At 41.6% G+C, this 23,271-nt stretch overlaps 1 protein-coding gene across 5 annotated transcripts in view; it reads left to right on the top strand.

Moving 5' to 3' along the window:
• The window catches only part of FSIP1 (fibrous sheath interacting protein 1), a 123,489-nt gene that overhangs the window by 39,910 nt on the left and 60,308 nt on the right, over positions 1-23,271 (top strand). For 3 of the 5 annotated variants that reach the window (XM_084845010.1, XM_084845003.1, XM_084844994.1), the window contains 2 exons: positions 465-629; positions 14,993-15,127. In XM_084845010.1, coding sequence (XP_084701136.1) covers positions 465-629; positions 14,993-15,127 — 300 coding nt within the window. Of the gene's footprint in view, positions 1-464; positions 630-14,992; positions 15,128-21,273; positions 22,290-23,271 lie in introns of those variants that run through there. The other 2 variants (XM_084845029.1, XM_084845020.1) reach the window with 1 other exon arrangement.

Here is a 23,271-nt window from a genome sequence, read left to right as displayed (position 1 = left end):
TTCTCCACGAGTCTAGTATTTACAGTGCTGCTGGAAAACCATGTTCTGATTTAATCAGTTGGATATACATTAGCAGCAAAAATATGTGACTAATTTCATTTCCTGAAAAAGATTAAAATTGGTGGGGATACATCAAAAATTAAAAAAGAATATGTAAATACTGAACGTATTTATTAACGTAAGATGTTACCTTAATATTATAACATAGTTTTGTTCAGAAGTCCGTGTAGTGAAGTTGGGATTTCAGTCACTCACACCAGAAAATAATTTTCTGAAGTTCCCCCTTTTCGGTGAGTTTTAATCAATCTTGTTTTGCTGAGTGGAAGGTTTTAATATGTGCATAGTCTAGGATAAGATTCTGTATTTATTTGCCTGAAGGATAATCTTTATCTCTCATATAAACATAGTGTTTTGGGCTTTCTATCATTTGGGAATATACATTAATTCATTATTTCTTTTTATAGGAAGAAACAACTGAATGGTTAGCACCAGGTGAAGGATATACTCCTGAACCAATGGAATATCACCACCTCACAGAAATCAGTGCTAAACTCGAAGTAGTAATCTCTGATGGAGATTTGTCTGCAGTTCAGAGCTCCTGTTCAAAAGTACCCAAACAGATTTATCAGGTACAGTACAACTTGGGGTATGTTTTAGAGTACTCATAGTATATCTCCTAAAAGCAGATAAAGTATTTTTTTACAGGATTGGGATTTAACCCATTTTCCCCTGCTCTTCCCTTCTGCCCTGCCAGCAGGAAACCGGCAGGGCTTAGGACATGTGAGAGCGCTCCACCCTCAGAGTGCTCCGAATAAGCACTAGGGTTGCCCTGTAATAGATTCAATTAGGTGATTACTCCTGTTTTACAAGGAAGATAATTCCCTGTGAGGAGAGAGAGAGCCCCTATAAAGAAATGTGGTTAAGTAGTGCAAAATCTGGGATCTTCACCTTGTACTCTTAAAAGACTCAGGGTGGACTTAATAGTTACTACTTTTTACTTAGATTTCTTTCTCCCCTCTAGGCATTCAGAGGTGTCCAGATTCCATTAACAGAATAACCCCATCTCCTTGCTTTCCTTGAATTCTTCCCCCTGCCCCTCATTCCATCTGCTTATTTTTTCTGGGGCAGTCCAAGTAAATTGGACCTATTGCACTCCCAACTGAGAGTTTTGTTCAGATCTGATTCCTTTCCCAACTCCTATAGGCTCTAAACCAGTTCCTTCCCACTCACCAGCCTGCAACCCCCTCTTCTGCCACTTACCTATATGCCTTTATACCATGCTGCTATGGCTCTGGTGGGAGGCAGCTGTCTTCCTCCATTCTCCAGTACCTGACACTGCTATGGCAGTGAGCCAGGAGCATTGAGAAATTTAGTTTTCTTGGTCCTTTACATTTTCCAGGCATCTGGGTGCCTGAGTCATTGCTACATCAATGCCAGGAGAGGGGTGGGGAGCGGAGGTCTCCATTCTATTGCTGATACAGCAAGGTCCACAAGAGGGTGGAGGTATTCCATTGGGTGGGAGGGAGGAGATTAAAATCTGAGCCAGAGAAGAATGTGGGAGATGTAATGAGCCAGTGTAGTGTAGTGGTGAGAGTGACGGACTGGGAGCCGGGAGATCCGGGTTCTAGTCCCCACTTGGCCATGGAAGCTCACTGGGTGACTTTGGGCCAGTCACAGACTCTCAGCCCAACCTACCTCACAGGGTTGTTGTTGTGAGGATACAACGGTGAGGAGGAGGATAATGTAAGCCGCCTTGAGTTCCTTGCGAGAGGGAGAAAGGCGGGGTATAAATGCAATAAATAAATAAATAAATAAAAATAAAATGCTTGTCTTGTAGTTGCTGAGGTTTGTATTCCGTGCCAAGGAATTATGAAGCTTTGTGATGTTTCTACTCGGTTCCTTATATCAGCCCCAATGTGAGCACAACAGAACATTTATGTGTAGGTGGGGAAAAAAGAGTTAAATCTAGAGCAGATTAGTGCAATAAGCAAGTTTATTAATTAGAAAATCAGAACCATGTGGCACTGAAACATAAAAGAAAATAAGCTATTTCAGAAATCTGATCAAAACATTAACTTTTTTCATCCCAGGATAATAGGAAGTGACTAGGCACATACGTGCATTCTTACAGGATTCTAAGAGTTAAAAGTCCATTTTTAAGCTGATTCCAAGACAAAGGAGGCACAGATTAGTCTGAGCACCTGTGATCCAAGAATGAACAAACTAGAAACAGGAATATTACCCCATGGCTGCGTGCTTTCAATCTGAATATTCCAACTGAGTTAGTTTGAAATCTGGGTTCTAAAGTTTTGCCCTTTAACAGGAAAAGCTTCATGATTGGGAAAAGAATGCCCTCTCCCCCTAAGGCCTAGGAACTAAATCTTTACAAGAAGCCAGAGTTGAATTTGGAAATAGGGGAAGGTTATGTTAATAAGGCGTCTCCAGCCCCTATGCTAATGAAGGCTGCTGGTCTAATTGCAAGCCCTGAATCAGCCTGGCGAGGGGTTACTGCATACACCAGAGCTGGGTAACTTCTGCTATGTCACATGGTCAAACTGCATGTTACATTAATTGCATGCAAGCAGTTAACATGTTTATTTAAAAAAAAATATTAAATACCCACTGCAGATGGGTGGGGTGAGCAGGAGCAGGACAAAGGTTCATGGGGGAGGTGCAGGATGTTAAAGTTATCCAGTTATTTAGTAACAGTTAGCTCTATTGCTGGCTGACCCCTAGAATGGGGCATGGGTCTTTTTTTTTACTTTTTTGTTTAAATGGAATAATAGCTAATATGTCTCATTCATCACAAGGACATTTGTCATATCTGTTGTTTATATACATCTCTTCATTTCAAGGTGTTAATTCCATTCTTTCAAGGAAATTGATTTTGGTTTGACAATTAAAAATGTTACATATACAAATACATATAACATATAAAAGTGGAATATAAATACAGTAATTATGTTTTTATTGTGCTGGTTTTGTTTTCTTTGAGATGCCTTGAACGTTGTAATGGAAAGGTGAGATATACATATTCTTAACAAATAAGTATTGAAGATATAATCGTTCACATGCATAATACTGAGCGAGTGAGCTCAACCCAGACTCTTTCTGCCCCTCAATGCATGTACACCTCTTCAGTATGGCAGTACACCAGAACGCTGGAGCTCTGTGCACACCTCTCATGCCCACATCCAACCTTCCCTCTCTGCACAATGCAAGGTATTTTTGCTCTCCATGTAATGTTTTTATAAGATTATGATGGTGCTCTTTTTGTAATATAAGACAAACTATTTGGTGAAAACTATAAAGGTCAATTGGTTCTTAATAATACCGCTAAGGCAGTATAAAAGTGAACAAAAGGTTAATACGCACTTCTAGGGTGCTTGACTTTCACACACTGTCATCATTTGGCAGAAAAACAGCAGAACAATAATCAAAGGAAGTTTCCTCATATTATTCTAGTGGAATATGCCTGAAAGCAAGAGCCTAATTCTACTATGCTCCCAGGGAGCCTGTAGACCTCAAAGCTGTCACTGGTCCAGAACTGATTATTATCCTTCCTGGGCATTGAGCCAGTTCCGTTTTATGGGAAAATGCCTTCTTTTTGGGATAAGAGAGGAGACATTAGTTTAGAAGGCTAATTAAAAGAAAGCAGTTCAGAGTAGGCTTGGAATGTCAGAATAAGATGCGGAGGTCTTTGCAGGAATATGTGTTTTGGATTGTCAGAACCGCAATTTATCATAGCTCATGGGTAGAGTAATACATTCTAGCATTATGTACAACCAAGATGTATTTAAAACATTGCATAGTGAAATACACTGTGTATCATTAGTTACATGTATTATTTATTTATTTATTTAGCACATTTCTATGCCACCTTTCTCCCAAGGTGGTTTACAGTTTTTAAATACTGAAACAAGCAAATATTCCCCCCTCCAAACAAATATTCTCAGGATGATTGAAAGTCTCTTCAGGAGCACATGGCACACGCAGCCCTGGGCTTCTCCTCTTCTGCTTTCCCTCAGGGCACGCAGGCCTTAAGTAGCCCCAGGGAAGGGCAAGTGGCTGCCCTCTCAGGCTGTTGATGGTCCCTTTAGGAGCTGTTGGCAAGAGACATGGTTGTTGTTGTTGTTCAGTCGTTCAGTCGTGTCCGACTCTTTGTGACCCCATGGACCATAGCACGCCAGGCCTTCCTGTCCTGCGCTCTCTCCCGGAGCGTGCTCAAGTTCATATTCATTGCATCCGTGATGCTATCTAGCCATCTCATCCTCTGCCGTCCCCTTCTCCTTTTGCCTTCAGTCTTTCCCAGCATCAGGGTCTTTTCCAGGGAGTTTTCTCTTCGCATTAGGTGGCCAAAATATTGGAGCTTCAGCTTCATTATCTGTCCTTCCAATGAGCAGTCAGGGTTGATTTCCTTTAGGATGGACTGATTTGACCTCCTTGCAGTCCAGGGGACTCGTTAGAGTCTTCTCCAGCACCACAGTTCGAAAGCATCAATTCTTGGGCGCTCAGCCTTCCTTATAGTCCAGCTCTCACAGCCATACATTACTACTGGGAAAACCATAGCTTTGATTAGACGGACCTTTGTCGGCAAGGTGATGTCTCTGCTTCTTACTATGCTGTCTAGGTGTGCCATAGCTTTCCTCCCAAGGAGCAAGCGTCTTTTACTTTCATGGCTACAGTCACCGTCTGCGGTGATCTTGGAGCCCAAGAAAGTAAAATCTGTCACTGCTTCCATTTCTTCCCCTCACATTTCTGGTGGAAGAGCTAGGCTGCTTAGTATTAAACATTAACTGGCATGTCTTCTTACTGTTTCTAACACAAATAACTCCCTGTGGAGTGTGTGTGCCTAATACTTTTGCTGTTTACAAGAAGTGAATGGAAATGAGTTAACTCTGTGAGGAGAGAAAAATGTGTGTACCTGCCAAATGAGGATAACACCATGCATCTGAAGTGGACTGTAGTCCAGGGGTCCTCAACACGGCACCCACAAGGCGAGGCAGAAGCAATTGCCAAGCTATTTTCAGCAGGGTGGGTGTTGTGGTTCACTCCCTATCCAAACCAATGGAGATCGCTCCATCGGCTTGTATAGGGAGTGAACTTCCCCTGCTGAAAATCAGCTGGGGGGGGTGAGGTCCAGCCCCCATCAAGGAGCCTTGGGCAGCAGTGTCCTTGATGGGGGTGGGCCTCATCTAACTTGATTTGTTGTAATAGTATTTTGTTATATTTTGTACTAAGTACTTTAATCTTTTTATGCCGCTTTGTGGGCATTTAGCCCCAAAGCAGCATAAAATAAACTGTCTGTGATGGATCTCCGGCACTCATTGGCATGGATCATCCCCTTCCTCATAGGGAAAGTACCCAGTTGAGTCAGCAATGAGTGCTACCATCATGGGCCATCAACTACTCACCAGCCAGCCTGAGCTGGGAAAGACACACCAGCTGTGGATGGTTGAGGAGGGAGCGGTGGCAGACAAAAGGAGGCCAAACACTGAAAATGGAGTGAAGGAGGAAAGGCTGACAGGGCTATGGAGTGGGAAAGGTAGCTCGCAAGACCAGGTAAGCCAGACTAGTGCTAGAGAAGAGTGGGGAAGTCAGGGTGGGTCAGGTCCCAAAGAGGAGAGCCTGCAAGTAGGGTGGGAAAGATCCAGAGACCTCACCTGAATCCAGGGTTGACCGCAAAATCTGTCACAGATTCCCCTCATCCAGCCACTGCCCAGATATTATGAAGATCCAGACTTGGCTTTTCTCACTGAAGTGCCTCTCCAGCCCTTAGGCCTACCACCCACACCAGTTACTTGCCCTGAATAAGGGATTGTAATTCTGAGGTAGACTTATCTGCAACCAAGTAGAGGACATGGAGACCCAGAGCTAGCACTATTTGGACACCCAATTATTCCCAAGAGAAGCAAGAGGTGGAGGCCCTGGGAAAGGAGACAAGCCAAGAAATCAGCCAGTGGAAGTTGGTTCTCTCTGAGAGGCTTCCTCAAGAAGTAAGGTTGGAGCTGTCTTCTCTGAGAAGGGTATGACTTCTTGAAAACCTGTCTTTGAGCAGTGAAGTAACTGTCAGAGACTTAACAAAGCTTAAAGTAATTATATTTACATGTCTACCCCTTGATGAAATTAATGAAAGAGGGTGAATTCTCTGTGTGCCTCCAACACTAATACCTTGCACAGTGTCTTAATGTTGCAGTATGACATCGACAGGGATCAACCGAGAGTCTTTAGAACTCCACATAATGGGGAGGAGAGCAGGAAGAAGGTGGAAGGGAGGCTGAAGGGAAAAGTGGGTATTTGCTCATGTAGTAGTTTATGTCATTTGCATAGCCCTATTGTGAAGTTTCTAGCACTGATCACACAAAACTATTGTTACTGGACAACTTGTGAAACTTTGCTTCCTGCCAAACATTTATCAAGCCACAGAGAGAAATACTGTCTTATGAATAAGGGCCAGTTCATACATTCCAAAGTAACGGAACATAGAGCTGCTGTGGATATTGTTCCTGATATTGTTTCAACCGGAAAGCTACTAAGAAATATAAAAAATATATATTAAAGAAATGGAGAAAGAATTAGTACAAGTTACTCATACTCCTTTCTCCACTTCTGTGTAACTTCTAAACCAGACCCAAGGTGTCCTACTTTGAGGGTAAAAAAACCCCTGATCTTCTTTGAACAACCAGGGTTGCTTTCAGATATTCTTCTTAGTTTTCTCATATATTGGCATTTATTATTTTTATTTACAGTAAAACACTTAATGGCTTTGAGAAATTCAAAGCAAGTTCAGACAGCCAGAATTCTCTTTGGACAAATATCTTCATATACCATAGCACTGCAAAAATCTATTCCTTTCTCTCCATCCCCTTGACTAAAACTCTGGTAGTCTCTTACCTTGAGTAGCTAACATTCTCTCTGTCCTTCTTTTCTCATGTTTTGGTCTTCTCACTTCTGCCCAGCACTCTGTGCCCCTTATAATTTACCTCTCTTGTTATCTCAGTCATGTGATTTACCATCTCAGAACTGTAGTCTTCCTTTGCATCTAGTACAAACTACTTGTATTTCCCTTCAAAGCTCTCTGTATCCTTGTCCCACTCTTTCTGCCCGTATTTCCCAGATGTCTCCTGCTCCCTTGAACCATCTTGCCCAATTTCCTTTACTGTCTGTTTATGTCTGGAACTCCCTCCTCAAACAGCTATGTGATGCCACCTCTCTCTCTTTCACCTGAGAGAAATTCCCTTGAAATTCTTCCTCAAAACCCACCATTACTGTAAGTCTGTTCCCCATCTCCAACTGAATTAAAACTTAAGTATGTGTTTGCTTACACTCCTCGTTTGTTACCCGTGCCCCTCTGTTTCCACACTTCCTTTGCATTGCCTTCTTCATTGTCAAAATTCAGACTGTAAGCTCCTTGGCAGAGACCTGTCTCTTTCGGTTACTTTATCAAGCATAATTTTTTGTGATGATACTAAAAATAATAATTAACTAAATTATGTTTTGTTTACTAATGTATGTTATAATAGTGTGGAACAAGTGGGACCTGCATCAAAATGTTGCAGTGTATCGTCACCCCTTAACAGGAGTTCTTCTGTTTAGGGTGCCAACCAGCCAGCCATGCCTTTCTTAAGCCAGGATACCATAAGCCAGGAGTAGATAACATGGTATTCTCCAGATATTTTAGACTACAAGTCCAATAGTCCTTGACCATTTGGCCATGCTGTCTTTGGATGATGGGTTTTCTAGTCCAAAACATGTGGAGGGCACCATTTTGGCAGTTTCTACTATAAGCTGTTAGGGGCTGAAACAGACTAATTCACTCATTTTTCTTTTCAAGCTGACACTCAACATTCCATGCACCTGATGATCACTGAGAATGCAATGTTGTCACTGGGCTTTTTTCTGTGGGGTGGTTAGCACCCTCTTGGTTGATGAGTGGGTGTGTGTGTTAAACTTTTTTTTTTTTTGTACTTCTGCAAAACCCAGGGTCTCCCCGAACATGCCGATACCTCCCTCTAGCTATCCGTCAGGCAACAGCAATGCATTGGTAGCTGTCTCAGACCTGAGTTGCAAAATCTATAAGACTCATAATAGAGCCATGTTGCTCCAAGTGACTTCCATCAAATCTAGGTCATCATATTGGCTGTCTCCCCACAAAGGTGAATAATCTGAAATAGTTGTCATTTTTAAATCATCTGTTTTCATTTCCACTTAGCCAAAATGAACTTATTTATTCTCATGTTGTGTGCTCCAAATATCCAGTATTGTCTGCCAAGGGCTGTGTTTAATGATAATTTCAAAGCAATTCCCAAAATAATACTTCATCATGTGTAAAAATGTAATTATCAGCAGCTTAGAGATTTGGTTTCTACCACTTGTTACTACATTTGAAGAATATAGGAATTCTAGATTTGTGTGTCTTTAATCCTTAACAATTGGCTTTGCATTATTATATAGGGGGAGCTCAGTTTGGCTGTTACAGGAAAGTTGGATCCAGAATTCTTTTCCATGATTTATATTATTTTTGACTTGGGAAAAGTCTCTAATCAAAACCTTTCTTTCTGAAGCCTTTTTATGCCAGTTTTAATTAAATCATTATAGCTATGCCTGTGACTTCATTTGGTTTATTTATTTTATTTTGTTTGTATTCCTTAAATATTAGTTTTGTTGAACAGAGCATATTTTTAAAGGAAAAAAATGGGAAAGGGTATGATGCACAATAAGATCATGAGCTTAGGAGTCTTGTTTGTATGCTAAAGCAGTGTCCTATCCTGAACTGTTGGCAATGCAGGTGCATGATACCCAGGAGGGCCAGCATTGCTGTGGGTGGAGGGATCATCTGTGATGCAGAATCCCCTTTTATGAAAGTAGTTACTCATGAATTGCCCCCATGGAAAGTACGCTAGTGTCAGGAGGTGAAGGTAGGGGTCCAGGAAGGAGGTTAATGTAGCTAATTCCTTTTAATAATTCTCCATAACTCTGATGCATTAAGCACATGTACAAGCTTTTTTTCTGACAGATTACTGTTTCCCAAGCAGGAGTAGCAGCAGGGGTGGCAATGTCTGTGCACTGTCCTTCCAGGATTACTACTACTATTAGTACAACATCAACAGTCAATCAAGGATGTCCTTGCAACACTTAGGCAGGGACTCAGGTTTTGGTCTAGCTTAAGGCCTGCTTGCCATGAGCATTGCAAGTGGAGGATTGCATTGACAATGTGAGGCAGGGGTCCCCAACCATTTTGGGTCAGTGGGCACATTTGGAATGTTGAGAGTGTCTTGGGCACTCTCACAAAATGCCTACCAAAATGGCTGCTATGTTGGGTATGGTTGGTCACAAAACATTCATTTTCTGGAAGGCAAACTAGTCAGACTAAAATAAATGTGATTTCCTCAAGAACTTAGTACAAGGTGTGGGGTCTGAGCTCGAAAACACTCTATTGAGCTCACAGTTTTCTGCTCCAACAAAACCACTCTTTTGAACCCAATAAATATAGTGCTGGAGAACAGCAGCTAGCTTTGTAGTGTGGCAGTTTTTCAGTTCTTAAAAAAGTTAATTAAATAAATCTTAAGAAATAAAATACAAATTAGCTGGTGCCAGGAGCTGGTGGGTGCCAAGAGAGATGTCTGTGGGCACATTGGTGTTGGAGACCCCACATTTAAGATGTAGCTGTGTTACTATACACTCCTGTATTAACTTCTTCTACTCAACAAAGTTCACACACCATGTAGGCAGTAAAAGAGAGATAGAAATTCTCATGACCTGCCCTTACAGGACGTCCCTGTAGTTCATGGCAATTTTATTTACTTTCTGGTGTCTCTGCATGTTAGTATTTGGGTGTAGGCTGTTAGTTTCCAAACATTATCTATACAATAGTCTTCCTATTCATCACTGGACTAACTTAACAGCAGATGTGTTAACCACATACTCTAGAGCATTCAGTTATTTACAGTTAACAGAAAATTTTGAAGTCAATTTCTAAAAGGTCTTTCTAGATTAGTCCACCTTGCCTCAGTGATTAACATGAAACCATCATATGTCATCCCAAATTATTTCAGTAATGGGTATTCTAACTTTATGTTTTGATACACATAGAACCATAATTTTAATTATTCCAATATTTCTGTGCTGTCTTTCAGGGCAAGCCCTCCCAAGGTGGCTCACATAAAACAGTAAAGAAATAAAATAATTCATTAAAATATGTATCAAACTATTAAACAACATCAAAACTAAATGCACCAGCAGCTTAAAACAATATAAAGCCTAGCACAGCACTTTAATGGGAAGCACCTTGAAATATCAAAATGTTAAGGTTCACTTAAAAGTTACTAAAGATGAACCATATGTGTACCTCCCTAGGGAGGACATACCACAGTTTTGGGGCCACAATCGAAAGGGCCCTGTCTCTAGTGCCCACCAATCTAATAGATCTAATATTTAGCAGTGTAAAAGAATGCATGTGTTTTCACAGTACAATGGGCATACATTGTTTGGGGGTTTGTCTTAAAATGTGACCAAAGAACTGATGATTTGCTTTTCAAGACGCATATATAATGTGAAACTTGTCCTTCAGTTTACAGAGAATGGTTGCATCAGGAAATGTTCCTGATTGTGTTGTGGTTTTATCTACTTAAGGTTTTTTCCACTTTTCTTTTCAGTAACAGCATTAAAATATCCTGCATGTGTAATTAAATAATGTCTTCAAATGTCATCATGCTGGATTTGACCTGATGCAGTTGAACGAAACTTTCTGGAATGACATTTTGCTTTCAGAGGCTTATATTACTAGCAGTATCACAAGACTTCCATTACAGTAGTAGAAATCAACAAATTGATTAAAAGGAATGGTTTAAAACAGAAAAAGGGGCCACACAGAGCTAATGCTATCTCTGTACAGCCAGACTTCTGTTTGTAAGCCGGAGCATTTTCATATGATAAAAAGGGTACAGCAGGGGAGGGGGAATTGGCCCCTCCTTATTCCACTGATGGAAACTGTACGTCAGTGGGATCCTTATTGGATTCGCTCAGTAAAGGTGAAAATGTTCAACCACCAAAAGAAAATTCTGGACTGTGAACAATAAAGGGTAATAAACGTGCATATGTGTGTATTCTAGAATATGTGTATTCTAGAATCAACTTGAATTTTTTTAACCTTCATGGCTGCAGGGAAAACCTTGAAGATCTGTAGGCTTTACACTGTCTTGTTCCTTTGTCCTCCCCCTTCGCAATCAACACACTCCGGGATACCAGGCTTCAGGCTCACTACTTTATTAGTTAACGATCAGGTTCCTTACAAATGCAAATTCTAGGGAACTCTCAGGCTACAAAGGAAACAGCTACTCCACACAATTACAAATATCAATAGAGGAGCTGAAGTGGAAGTTAGAGAAGTTGCCAGAAGTTTGAACAAGAACTTCTCCCTCTTATATAGGCTATCATGCATAGCCAGCCTGGTAGAGCATCTGAGCTCCGCCTCTAACTTTTCCTGCTTCGCTCTGTGACGGACCCTACCATCCTTCAAGTCACGCCCCTCATTCTCCTCCTCCCCCAAAACCTAGGTTCTCATGGAGGAGGAAAGGGGCCCCCTTCAGGCTGAACCTTCTGTGCACCGAGGCCTTGGGAAGAAGTCCTTGCTATATCTGAGCTCACTAGGGAGGGAGTTTCCCCCTGTTCTGGCTGTTCCCATTCTGAATCTGAGTTGCTAGATATCTCCACACACTCAGATTCATTCCTGACGTACACATGCTACTATTCCATCGGCTATAATTCTCATATCTTATGAAAGCAGTGGAATTGGGAGGAGTGGGTCTACTCTCTGTTGTGTCCATACCTACAGCTCTGTTCCTTTTATGTACAGCTACAATGTTTAGTCAATCAGTCAAATCGATCAATTGATTAAAAACCTTTTAATCAACTAAAAAAATGAATTGTTTTTAATACAAATACTTGTGCAAACTGCAGATGATCTGCCACATTAAAAGAGATTCTCTTTTGTGTGAGATAGCAGTGGCAAGGCCACTTCTAAGATAATGCCTCTTCTAAGATGTTGCAGGTTGCTACATATGCATGAATCATCTTAAAATAAAGAAAATGTACATTTTTTCTTTAGAATGATTTTACTCATATGCAAGTTTATATAGATTTAATTATCAATTAATTGATTAAAACCCATGCAATTTATCGACCATGTTTTCTTTAGTCAGGTGATGACCCAACATTTATGCCCATAATGTGTCTGTCCTCTGCTCTATCTTCTTTTCCATCACAATAGTATATGCCTAAAAATCCCCAGTGTTGCAAACAGACTTATGATGCAATTCCTAGGCACACTTATAAGGGATAAAGCTTTACTGATTCTAATAGGATTTACTTCTGACTGGGCATATGTCATGCTGTGAACCTGTTTAGAGACAGTTTTTTCATTGGTGTACTTATGAGGTCAAAGTTGCAGAATTTGGCTTGGATCCAAAGGGTGAACAGAAAGGCACTTCTGCTTGTTGAATGAGGTCTGTCATTTCTGCTGACTCGCCCTCCATCTTTAGTCTCCATGCCATATCCCACACCATTCCCGAGGGTCCTCCAGTCAGCTTTCTGGGAATGTAGTGACTGTGCATGTGGAGTTCTATTCTGTGAACAAAACACAGCTCACAGTTCTTAGGATCCAGGCCTTCAAATGTATTTATTTTTAGCACATGACATACACAGATCCGGTTAATTTGATAAGCAACCTTTTGTTTTGACAAAAGAGTGGGTGATTCCCTAGATGCTTGTGGAAAGCATTGATCTCGCTGGCATATCTGTAGACAGAAGCTTTAGTTATGCTGCAAAAAAAACCTTACCAGCACCTTCTATTCTGTTGCTTATTAAACTTAGTTACTTTTAATTACAGTGGATGCTTTGGCTTTACGCTCACAGTATTTGGAGGAAAAAGTATGCTTTATGTCATAAATATGTGGCTTTAATTAAAATTTGGATGGTTTAATTTTGGCAAATTTTGAAAAGCCATCCCCATTTCTTATTATGTGTAGCCAGACGTAACCTTTGATCATTCATTTTTGTCAAATATTAACTCAGTTGCTTTAGGCTCAGGATGTAAATGATGTCATAGCAGCAAGTGAGAAGGGTGGAAAGTAAGCTGGACTTCGCTAAACTTTCATTCCAGTGATGAATAATACCATTCTTTGTCCCTTGTTCCCTTTTCTAATCCTGATAATCAAACATAAAAATAAGTTAATTTTCTCATGCTTTATATTTAAATTTAAAATAGTGGATGTTTGCATGCAGCATGTGGTACAGATGCTGTTAAATGCCAAGAAGGTTATATAGAAGTTCAAACCCCATTGTTAAAAGTAAACCTTTGCCTAGTGTATTGAATACTAGTCTACAAAATTGATTAGCAGTCTGTTAAAATCTGTTATTTTTTTCATGAGTCATTTTCTTACAATTCTTCCAGATGCCTGTGGCAAGTCTACAGACAGCTTTACTTGTCACAAAATTTTTACTTGGAGGACAATTCCACATAAGAATTTAAGCTGTTACACAGAGATCATAACATGCAATAATATTACTATATGTACACATACCATGGGAAGCCATATTTATGGAATAATTCCCTCATTGAAGTGCTTTCCATCAAGGAAATTCATTACTTCTGAAACAGTTTTAACAGAGACGATAAAATGACAAGTGGCCCATCACTATGTGTGGATGGGGTGACGACCCTCCTGCCTTTCTGGCCAGGCCTCAGCGAAACAGACAGACACACGTACACCCAGCAAATTATTTGTTTTTTGACCCCAGCTGCTCTTTGCCACTCACCTTAGCCGGTTGTTGCTGGATTGGGCCTGAGGATTGTGCATGAGTAGGTGGGTATGCATACACAAAACATTCCCTTTTACTTACATTCAGGAGAGGGAGTAGGCATGAGATCTGTGAGGACCACCCTGCCTGCCTCTTATATATGGACATGATAGGGTCTTCTGCGCTGGAGTTCCAGTGTTTACTTGGAGAACAGGGGATCCATGTAAGACACACATGGCCAGTGGCTGTTGCTTGGAAAAAAATCAACTCTGCCTATGCAGAGGATCATAATTGCCCTTTCCTCTTTTTTTTCCACTTCCTCCTCGATGAGCGATCAGACCAGAGCATGTCAGTGTGTGCAATGTAGATAATCATACTTTTCCTAACATTTTGTCCACTACTGATTAGCGCCAAAGCAGAAAGAGAAAGTGTAAGGAGTCTGCGTGTGTGTGTGAGAGCTTTGCTTCATTATGATGTTGAAGTTACTTCCCTTATTTATTCCTGTGCAATGGGGGTTGTGGCTGGAGCAGAAGAATATGTGTCCAAAGAAGTGCCTTTCTGCTTTTCAGGCGTGATCTCAAAGTTAATTTCTACACAAGTTGTGCCCTCTAATCTGGGAATGCAGACCACCAGCCATATATGATTACCTACTATGAGTCAAATAAACTGTCTGTTTCTGCCTGGTTTTGGTGTCTGTTGGACTGCAAAAATAGGGATTGGAGGAGCACCTGGCAGGTCAAAATTTATTTCATTGTTCTGTTTGATGGGTGAGAAGTTTACAGATCTGAGTGTAAGTATTGTGTAATAGGAATGGGAGTGTTTCTCATGTTCTGTAATATTACATCTGCTATAATTCTATTGTACTCATACTATAACTCCACGGCTGGCCAGAGTTCTAAAGGAATTTTCTCAGAGGTCAGATTTGTCTTATAATTAGGAAAAAAATCCTACATAGCACAACTACTTTGTCTGAACCAAGCTGGATATGTTTTACTAAGCATATTATTTAGCCCAATAGTCACAACTGGTATTTTCTTTTCATGGTATCCTATAATCTGTCCAATGCAAACTAATCCGTATGGAACATTTGGTACCCGGGGGGAGGGGGGCTACTTCAGTGGAAAGGGATTGGTCAAGATGGTTTCCCATTCTTTTTCCACGATTCAACAATTCCATTATTATTTGCTTTTGTTAGGATTCTTTGGCTTATGCAAATAGAAAGCTGGAAACAATTCCAGGTGAAAAGGTCTTAAGAGACACTAAAGAAGAACGTGATCAGCAAAACAGGCTTAAAGAAATTGACCAGCAGCTGAAAAATCTGAAGGGAACTGTAAGTCTTCTAAAGCTTGCTTTAAATCAGCGATAGTATATACCAAAAATAAGAAATGCCTGCATGTATTAATTAGAATTGAAAAGGTTTGGGATTTTTTGCTTTTGTTTTTTGATCTTAGTAATACTCTGTGTTACAGTAGAAAAAAATACCGTGATGCTTCTAAATTAGGATAGCTGTATGAGGATAAAGTACTTTCCAACTGCTTATGTACATTTGTAGGGTTCCACATAACTTACATTATGTTAATACAGAATGAATACAAGTTAGATTATATCACTTCATGAAATCTATGAAATCTTGTTAAAGCACAAGTTTGTGCAATGAGTGCCATTACTTATGTAGCTAAAATAGTATTACCCACAGGAGGTACCAGCAGAATCCTGAGGATGCTAATAATATATTTAAAAGTCAATAAGGGCCAATAGGAGTGGCGGTAGGGGACAAAAAAGGGCTAAAAAGCCCTCCAAAAATTGAAAGACTGTGTATATGTGTGCTCAACCATTTTCTGCCTTGCCAGTTGGACCAGGGGGCAGTGGGAAGGACTGTGCTCAACCATTCTTTTCCCTGACAGTTGGAAGGGGAGAGAAGGGGCAGTCATCTCTTTTTACCTAAGAATGCCTTGGGATTGATGCTACATTATCATGTTGCATCATTCCCATGAACATTCTGGTACAGGAAAAGTGGCAGAGAGGCTTACCATAGCTATGGGCAATGGTGAGGCTTTAAAGTGAAAAAAAAAGAAGAGAAACAACCCTTGGCCACCTCATCTAATTTAGGGGAAATCAGTCTCCTCTGAGTGTGTTTGTGATAGTCTCCACTGAAAGCAACCAAAACCCCCTCCCCCACTTTCATGGGGGATGAATGGTCCTATGAAATTTTCCCTCAGCTTTAAATAACACCCGCCATAACAATTGTACAAGCCATATCTCTCCCCTATAATGTCCCTCAGCCCACCTATAGCTCACCTGCCTGACCAAGATTTGAAAGAGGTGGGGCAAAGAAGGGGGGCAGCAGCAGCAACAGTAGGCTGAGGCAGGACGTTTGGGTTGGTTTAGGCCTTCCCTTGGACTTGAGACTAGCTGAAGCGTTCAGAAGGGGAATGTGGAAAGCCATAGCTTGGTTATTCAGGGAGGCAAGAAAGTGGAGACAAATGAAGAGGGGTGCTGTGAGGAAGGAGGCTGGGTTTTCCCCCCCGTATTGAGCTCCAAATCTAGATTTTCATTTTGTCTGCCATTGGAAGCAATGAGGGGCAAAAACAAGGGCAGTGACCTGATCTTTGGCAATGATCTTCGGCAATGATCTTCATTCCTAAAGATGTGCATATCTTTGACAATGTGGTCATGCTCCCCAACATTCCACTGGGAATGCTTGTTCATTTGCCATCTGCTGTTGGCCTTTTAAAAGTAGGAGAGGAGAAAACGTAGTGGCTACTCCCTTAGGGAAAATGTTTTGCGAAGTGCTTATAGCCTTTGATCTAGATATTAGGCAGACTTTCCTTCTCCCCTCCCTAGATTGTTTTTAACAATGGTGTAACAGTACATCTGCGTTACATACTTCAATTACACATTTCTTGAAGCGCTAAGACAGCAAAGAAAACAAACCAATGAATATTTTCCTACATATAATCAATTAACAGCTGTTGTTTGCCATCTCTGGTTTCCTTTGTTCTCCAGGCTTCTTTTAGTTTTCTTCAAATAATTTCAGACAAATTACCTTTAATATTCATAGTAAACTCTTTGAGCCAGGCATGCCCCTTTTCCACCACTACCACACCCACTTGCCTTATGCCCAACCTTGCCATTCTCTGGAGCCTGCCCTGCATGGCAAACACAGGTTTTGAACAGCTGTCAACCAGCCATTTTTCCTTGAATGGGTTGCCAGAATGTGATCTGTGCTTTCCCCATGTCTCTTGGCTTCTTCCTGACCTTGGGTGACCTTCCAGGAAGCATCCTGCCTTTCCAGAGTGCTTTGTCTTTTCTGGAGCTTTTTGTTACTCTCCTGAGCTGAATTGGGACTCTTTGTTAATCTCCTGAGCTCCAGTGCAGCTTCGCTTGTCTCACTTGGTTACAGTTAAAATTTCTTCCACTTGGTCATGACTAAACCTCAGTAAATATTCAATGTGCAAAGAATCAACAAAAGACTAATTTAACAGGGGCAGGAGCTACTTTGTTGCTCCTGAGTAGAAATGATTTTTATACTTTGTCATTAATTTTGGATGCATAGGCTGAATTGTGGGTTACTTCTATATGGGGAGGGGGGAATATGCTGTGCTTTTCTGAGTGGGAAATGTGAGTTTTATTTTTGGCTTGATTTCTTTGGATGGTATCTGAAACTTACCTCTGGGTAGACATGTATTATATTCTGCAGTGCTTTTTCACAGCAGACACTATCTTGATTCTACTTAAAATTGGCAAGCATCCCATTTCCCCCCCCCTTTGTCTTTAAGCCCACCCATCACTGGAATGCACCCCCCCCTCCCCGAGAGTTTCCCTAGATTTGAATTTGGCCCTTGGGCTGAAACAGGTTCTCCACTCTTGGCCTAGAAAAATTCCTGTGAAGGCTTACACCTGGGAAATGTGTCAGAACTGAAAATACATGTGGATTTTACACAAAATCTCTATGATCCTATGCAAAGAATCACTTAGGAAGGGTGAATTTGGGAATGAAGCACATTGAAGTAAACATTATGGGAACTTCTTTCAAATGCTTCTTGTTAATAGTTCCACATTCACGCATCTGATCAAACAGGCTGCAAGCTATGAAATCATGTTTTAATAAAAGTCTCATAACACGCGGCTTAGCTTTGCAAGAACAAAGACTAATGTGGCTCTTCACCAATATTTTATGCATAAGTCACTGTTTTTGTAAATAGAGTGACATAGATAAAATAGTGTGTGTCAGTCTCATAGCTTAAGTTGAACAAGTCAGACAAGCTGCTAAACAAAATAAGTGCAGGCTATGTCATCTCTTTCTGTCACTGACCTTTGCCCCCTTTCCCCCCCTTAGTCACTGACCCTTGCTATTTATGGGAATACAAGCCTGGGCAGGGATCCACCATTTGGTGGCTTAGTCTGCAATAAGCAGTGACTGGACTTTGGAATGCAGTGGGCTGTTGATTCATTAAAATATAATGAATGTTAACAGGTCAGTTCTGAGGTCTGATCAGTACGAAACAGTTTCTTGGACTATGCTGTGGTGTAAAACCCCTCCTGCATATCAGACATTTTTCCTGACTTCAGAGGACACCCACAAAACCTTTTAGAGATAAAAACTATTCTTTACTTGTTGTTGTTGTTGTTGTTGTTCAGTCGTTCAGTCGTGTCCGACTCTTCGTGACCCCATGGACCATAGCACGCCAGGCCTTCCTGTCCTGCGCTCTCTCCCGGAGCGTGCTCAAGTTCATATTCATTGCATCCGTGATGCTATCTAGCCATCTCATCCTCTGCCGTCCCCTTCTCCTTTTGCCTTCAGTCTTTCCCAGCATCAGGGTCTTTTCCAGGGAGTTTTCTCTTCGCATTAGGTGGCCAAAATATTGGAGCTTCAGCTTCATTATCTGTCGTTCCAATGAGCAGTCAGGGTTGATTTCCTTTAGGATGGACTGATTTGACCTCCTTGCAGTCCAGGGGACTCGTAAGAGTCTTCTCCAGCACCACAGTTCGAAAGCATCAATTCTTCGGCGCTCAGCCTTCCTTATAGTCCAGCTCTCACAGCCATACATTACTACTGGGAAAACCATAGCTTTGATTAGACGGACCTTTGTCGGCAAGGTGATGTCTCTGCTTCTTACTATGCTGTCTAGGTTGGCCATAGCTTTCCTCCCAAGGAGCAAGCGTCTTTTAATTTCATGGCTACAGTCACTGTCTGCGGTGATCTTGGAGCCCAAGAAAGTAAAATCTGTCACTGCTTCCATTTCTTCCCCTTCTATATGCCAAGAAGTGATAGGGCCAGATGACATGATCTTAGTTTTTTTAATGTTGAGTTTCAAACCAGCTTTTGCACTTTCCTCTTTCACCCTCAACAAGAGGCTCTTGAGATCCTCTTCGCTTTCTGCCATTAGGGTGGTATCGTCTGCATATCGGAGGTTGTTGATAATTCTCCCGGCAATCTTAATTCCGACCTCTGATTCATCCAACCCGGCATTTCTCATGATGTACTCTGCATATAAGTTAAATAAGCAGGGTGACAATATGCAGCCTTGTCGTACTCCTTTCCCAATTTTGAACCAATCGGTTGTTCCATCTCTGGTTCTTACTGTTGCTTCTTGACCCTCGTACAGGTTTCTCAGGAGACAGGTAAGGTGGTCTGGTACTCCCATCACTTTAAGAATTTGCCACAGTTTGTTGTGATCCACACAATCAAAGGCTTTAGCGTAGTCAATGAAGCAGAAATAGACGTTTTTCTGGAATTCTCTTGCTTTCTCCATGATGCAGCGAATGTTGGCGATTTGATCTCGAGTTCCTCTGCCTCTTCTAAACCCAGCTTGTACTTCCGGTAGTTCTCGGTTCGCATACTGCTGAAGCCTAGCTTGTAGGATTTTGAGCATCACCTTGCTGGCATGTGAAATGAGCGCAATGGTGCGGTAGTTTGAACACTCTTTGGCGTTGCCCTTCTTTGGAATTGGAATGTAAACTGACCTTTTCCAGTCTTGTGGCCACTGTTGAGTGTTCCAGATTTGTTGGCATATTGAATGCAGCACTTTAACAGCATCATCTTTTAGGATTTTAAATAGCTCGGCTGGAATACTGTCATCTCCGCTAGCTTTGTTGTTACTAATGCTTCCTAAGGCCCACTTGACTTCACTCTCTAGGATGTCTGGCTCAAGTTCAGTGACCGCACTATCATGGCATTCAGGGGCATTCAGATCTTTCCTGTATAGTTCTTCTGTGTATTCTTGCCACCTCTTCTTAATCTCATCTGCTTCTGTTAGGTCCCTTCCTTCTTTGTCCTTTATCATGCCCGTCTTTGCACAAAACGTTCCCTTGAGATCTCCAATTTTCTTGAAGAGATCTCTAGTCTTTCCCATTCTGTTGTTTTCCTCGATTTCTTTGCATTGTTCATTTAAGAAGGTCTTCTTGTCTCTCCTTGCTATTCTCTGGAACTCTGCATTCAGTTGGGTATATCTTCCCCTTTCTCCCTTGCTTTTTGCTTCCCTTCTTTCGTGAGCTACTTGTAAAGCCTCATCAGACAGCCACTTGGCTTTCTTGCATTTCTTTTTCTTTGGGACGGATTTCGTTGCTCCCTCCTGAACAATGTTACGGACCTCCGTCCATAGTTCCTCAGGCACTCTGTCTATCAGGTCTAATCCCTGAAATCTATTCCTCACCTCCACTGTATATTCATCAGGGATATGATTTAGGTCATACCTGAACGGTTTAGTGGTTTTCCCTACGTTCTTCAATTTAAGCCGAAATTTTGCAAGAAGCAGCTCATGATCTGAGCCACAGTCAGCTCCAGGTCTTGTTTTTACTGACTGTATGGAGCTTCTCCATCTTTGGCTGCAAAGGACATAATCAATCTGATTTCGATATTGACCATCTCGTGACGTCCATGTGTAGAGTCGCCTCTTGTGCTGTTGGAAAAGAGTGTTTGCTATGATCAGCATGTTCTCTTGGCAAAACTCTATTAGCTTTTGTCCTGCTTCATTTTGTACACCAAGGCCATGCCTGCCTGTTATCCTGTTGATTTCTTGACTTCCTACTTTAGCATTCCAATCCCCTATGATGAAGAGGACATCTTTTTTTGGTGTTAGTTCTAGAAGGTGTTGTAGGTCTTCATAGAACCGATCAACCTCAGCTTCTTCGGCCTCAGTGGTTGGGGCATAGACTTGAATTACTGTGATGTTGAATGGTTTGCCTTGGATTCGTACTGAGATCATTCTATCATTTTTAAGATTGTACCCCAGTACTGCTTTTCCCACCCTTTTGTTGACTATGAGTGCTACTTCATTTCTTCTAAGGGATTCTTGCCCACAATAGTAGATATGATGGTCACCTGAATTAAATTCGCCCATGCCTGTCCATTTTAGTTCGCTGATTCCCAAGATGCCAATGTTCAATCTTGCCATCTCATGTTTGACCACCTCCAGCTTACCTTGATTCATTGATCTGACATTCCAGGTTCCTAAACAATATTGTTCTTTACAGCATCGGATTTTCTTTTCACCGCCAGACACATCCACAGCTGAGTGTCCTTTCGGGTTTGGCCCAGCCGCTTCACTCTTTCTGGCGCTACTTGGAAATACCCTCTGCTCTTCCCCAGTAGCATATTGGACACCTTCCGACCTGAGGGGCTCATCTTCCGGCGTCATCTCTTTTAGCCTTGTGATACGTTCCATGGGGTTTTCTTGGCAAGAATACTGGAGTGGGTTGCCATTTCCTTCTCCAGTGGACCACATTTTGTCAGAACCCTCTGCCATGACCTGTCCGTCTTGGGTGGCCCTGCACGGCATAGCTTATGGCTTCACTGAGTTACGCAAGCCCCTTCGCCACTGGTAAATGAGTAAGCCACCTGTACCATTGCATAACTGATAGCCAGGTTGACATTTCTTTGTATTGTGAGAAGTGTTGCTCAAGCTTCTGAAAAAGATGAGTAAGGCGTTGAGACAGATTGCAGTGCAGGTGAGGAATTGCAGTATCCATCTGGTGGAAAATCATTCACTACCTGTGTGATTCAAGTGTATACCCACCAACATTGCACTGATGAAAATAGAGACAGGCTTGTAATATCACTGTTCTCATACTATCACTGTCTGATGTTATGCACGCATGCATGCATGCACACACACAAAAAAACATATTAGCCCCATACGCATTTCTGAAGGCTTTATTCAATCCACTATATGCTGTATTCATTTACTCTGCAATAGACTTCCATGCTGTTTTTTACTTGTTAAAGTTGCCTGTTCTTTGTATTAAAAATGTGTTAGAAAAGCATAATTGTTCTATAATATGCTCCAATACTACTAAGTAGTTCTCAGTATTCTATAAAACTGGAAACTACTTAACAGAATTAAAACACATTTTATGTACCTATTAGCTCGGTTTTCTTTTTGTTCTATTGCTTCATATTGTGTGTGTGTGTGTGTGTGTGTGTGTGTCCCATGCTTTTTTCAAACTGATCCTCCCTTGTGTGTGAAGTAGCACTACATTGGGGGTGCAGAACCTCTTTCAGCCAGAGGGCTGAATTCCATTTTAGAGAAGCTCTCGGAGCTTACATTACAGTAATGGGCAGAGCCAAAGGCAAAGCGGGGTGGGGGGGGGGGGGATATAAAAAAGACCAGCATATTGTAGCTTAAAGCTCTTACTGCTAGTAATTAAGACTTAGGAGAGGCATTTTAGCCTTTTAGAATGGAGAAAATACTGCACAAAAGCCAGGAAGTTACCAACCGATCAGTGGCAAGGGAAAGTGGGTGGGGCATTCTGGGGAACCCTGGAGGGGTGGATTTGGCCTCTGGGCCTGAGGTTCTGCAGCCTTGCACCACATGATTAATGTTCACGTACGTGCATTTACATGGGGAACATGTAAGAGACAAGGTGCATCCACTATCCACTCAGATACAGAACTTCTAGAGACGGTGGAGAGGGAGGTTTAACTCTGAAGAATGACAGCCCAAGCAATTCACACTAACAGAATCCTTCTGACAAGGCAAAAATGGGAACAAAATAGGGATAGAGATACACCATGGTCAGATGCCAGTAAACAGTGACTCTCCCTAGTTGGAACATGTGGAAATGCAGGATATGGTGGCAGTTTCCATTAACTAGATAGAAAGGGTGAGTTGGTGGATCAGTGAGATTTTGTATCTCTGAAGGCAAAGTTTGAACAGCATTTGTTTACCTTATAAATCCTCCAACCACTTGCTTCCATAGAGCTCCACTGACATACAGTACAGTCCTATTCATGTTTACTCAGAATTAAGTCTCACAGTAGAGCAATCCTGTGGGGGGTGGGGTGGAGGAAAAAGTCACCATTTCCTACACCCTGCTGGGCTCACGCTGGTTAGGGCAGAAGGGCTTTTTATCTTTTTTAAAAAAGCTTTTTTCACAGTGGTTTGTCTCTCCCCACCCCCCTCACATTGGTTTCAATCAGCACAGCATCCTTGGTTCCAATGGGAGGGAAAATCCTACCCCCTGTTCTGGAGA

This window comes from Heloderma suspectum, chromosome 1, assembly GCF_057233095.1.
Source record: "Heloderma suspectum isolate Gila_16-S chromosome 1, 16-S_ref, whole genome shotgun sequence".
NCBI classification, from domain to species: Eukaryota; Metazoa; Chordata; class Lepidosauria; order Squamata; family Helodermatidae; genus Heloderma; species Heloderma suspectum.
The sequence above is the reverse complement of the archived record's forward strand: the minus strand, read 5'-3'. Positions and strand labels throughout refer to the sequence as shown.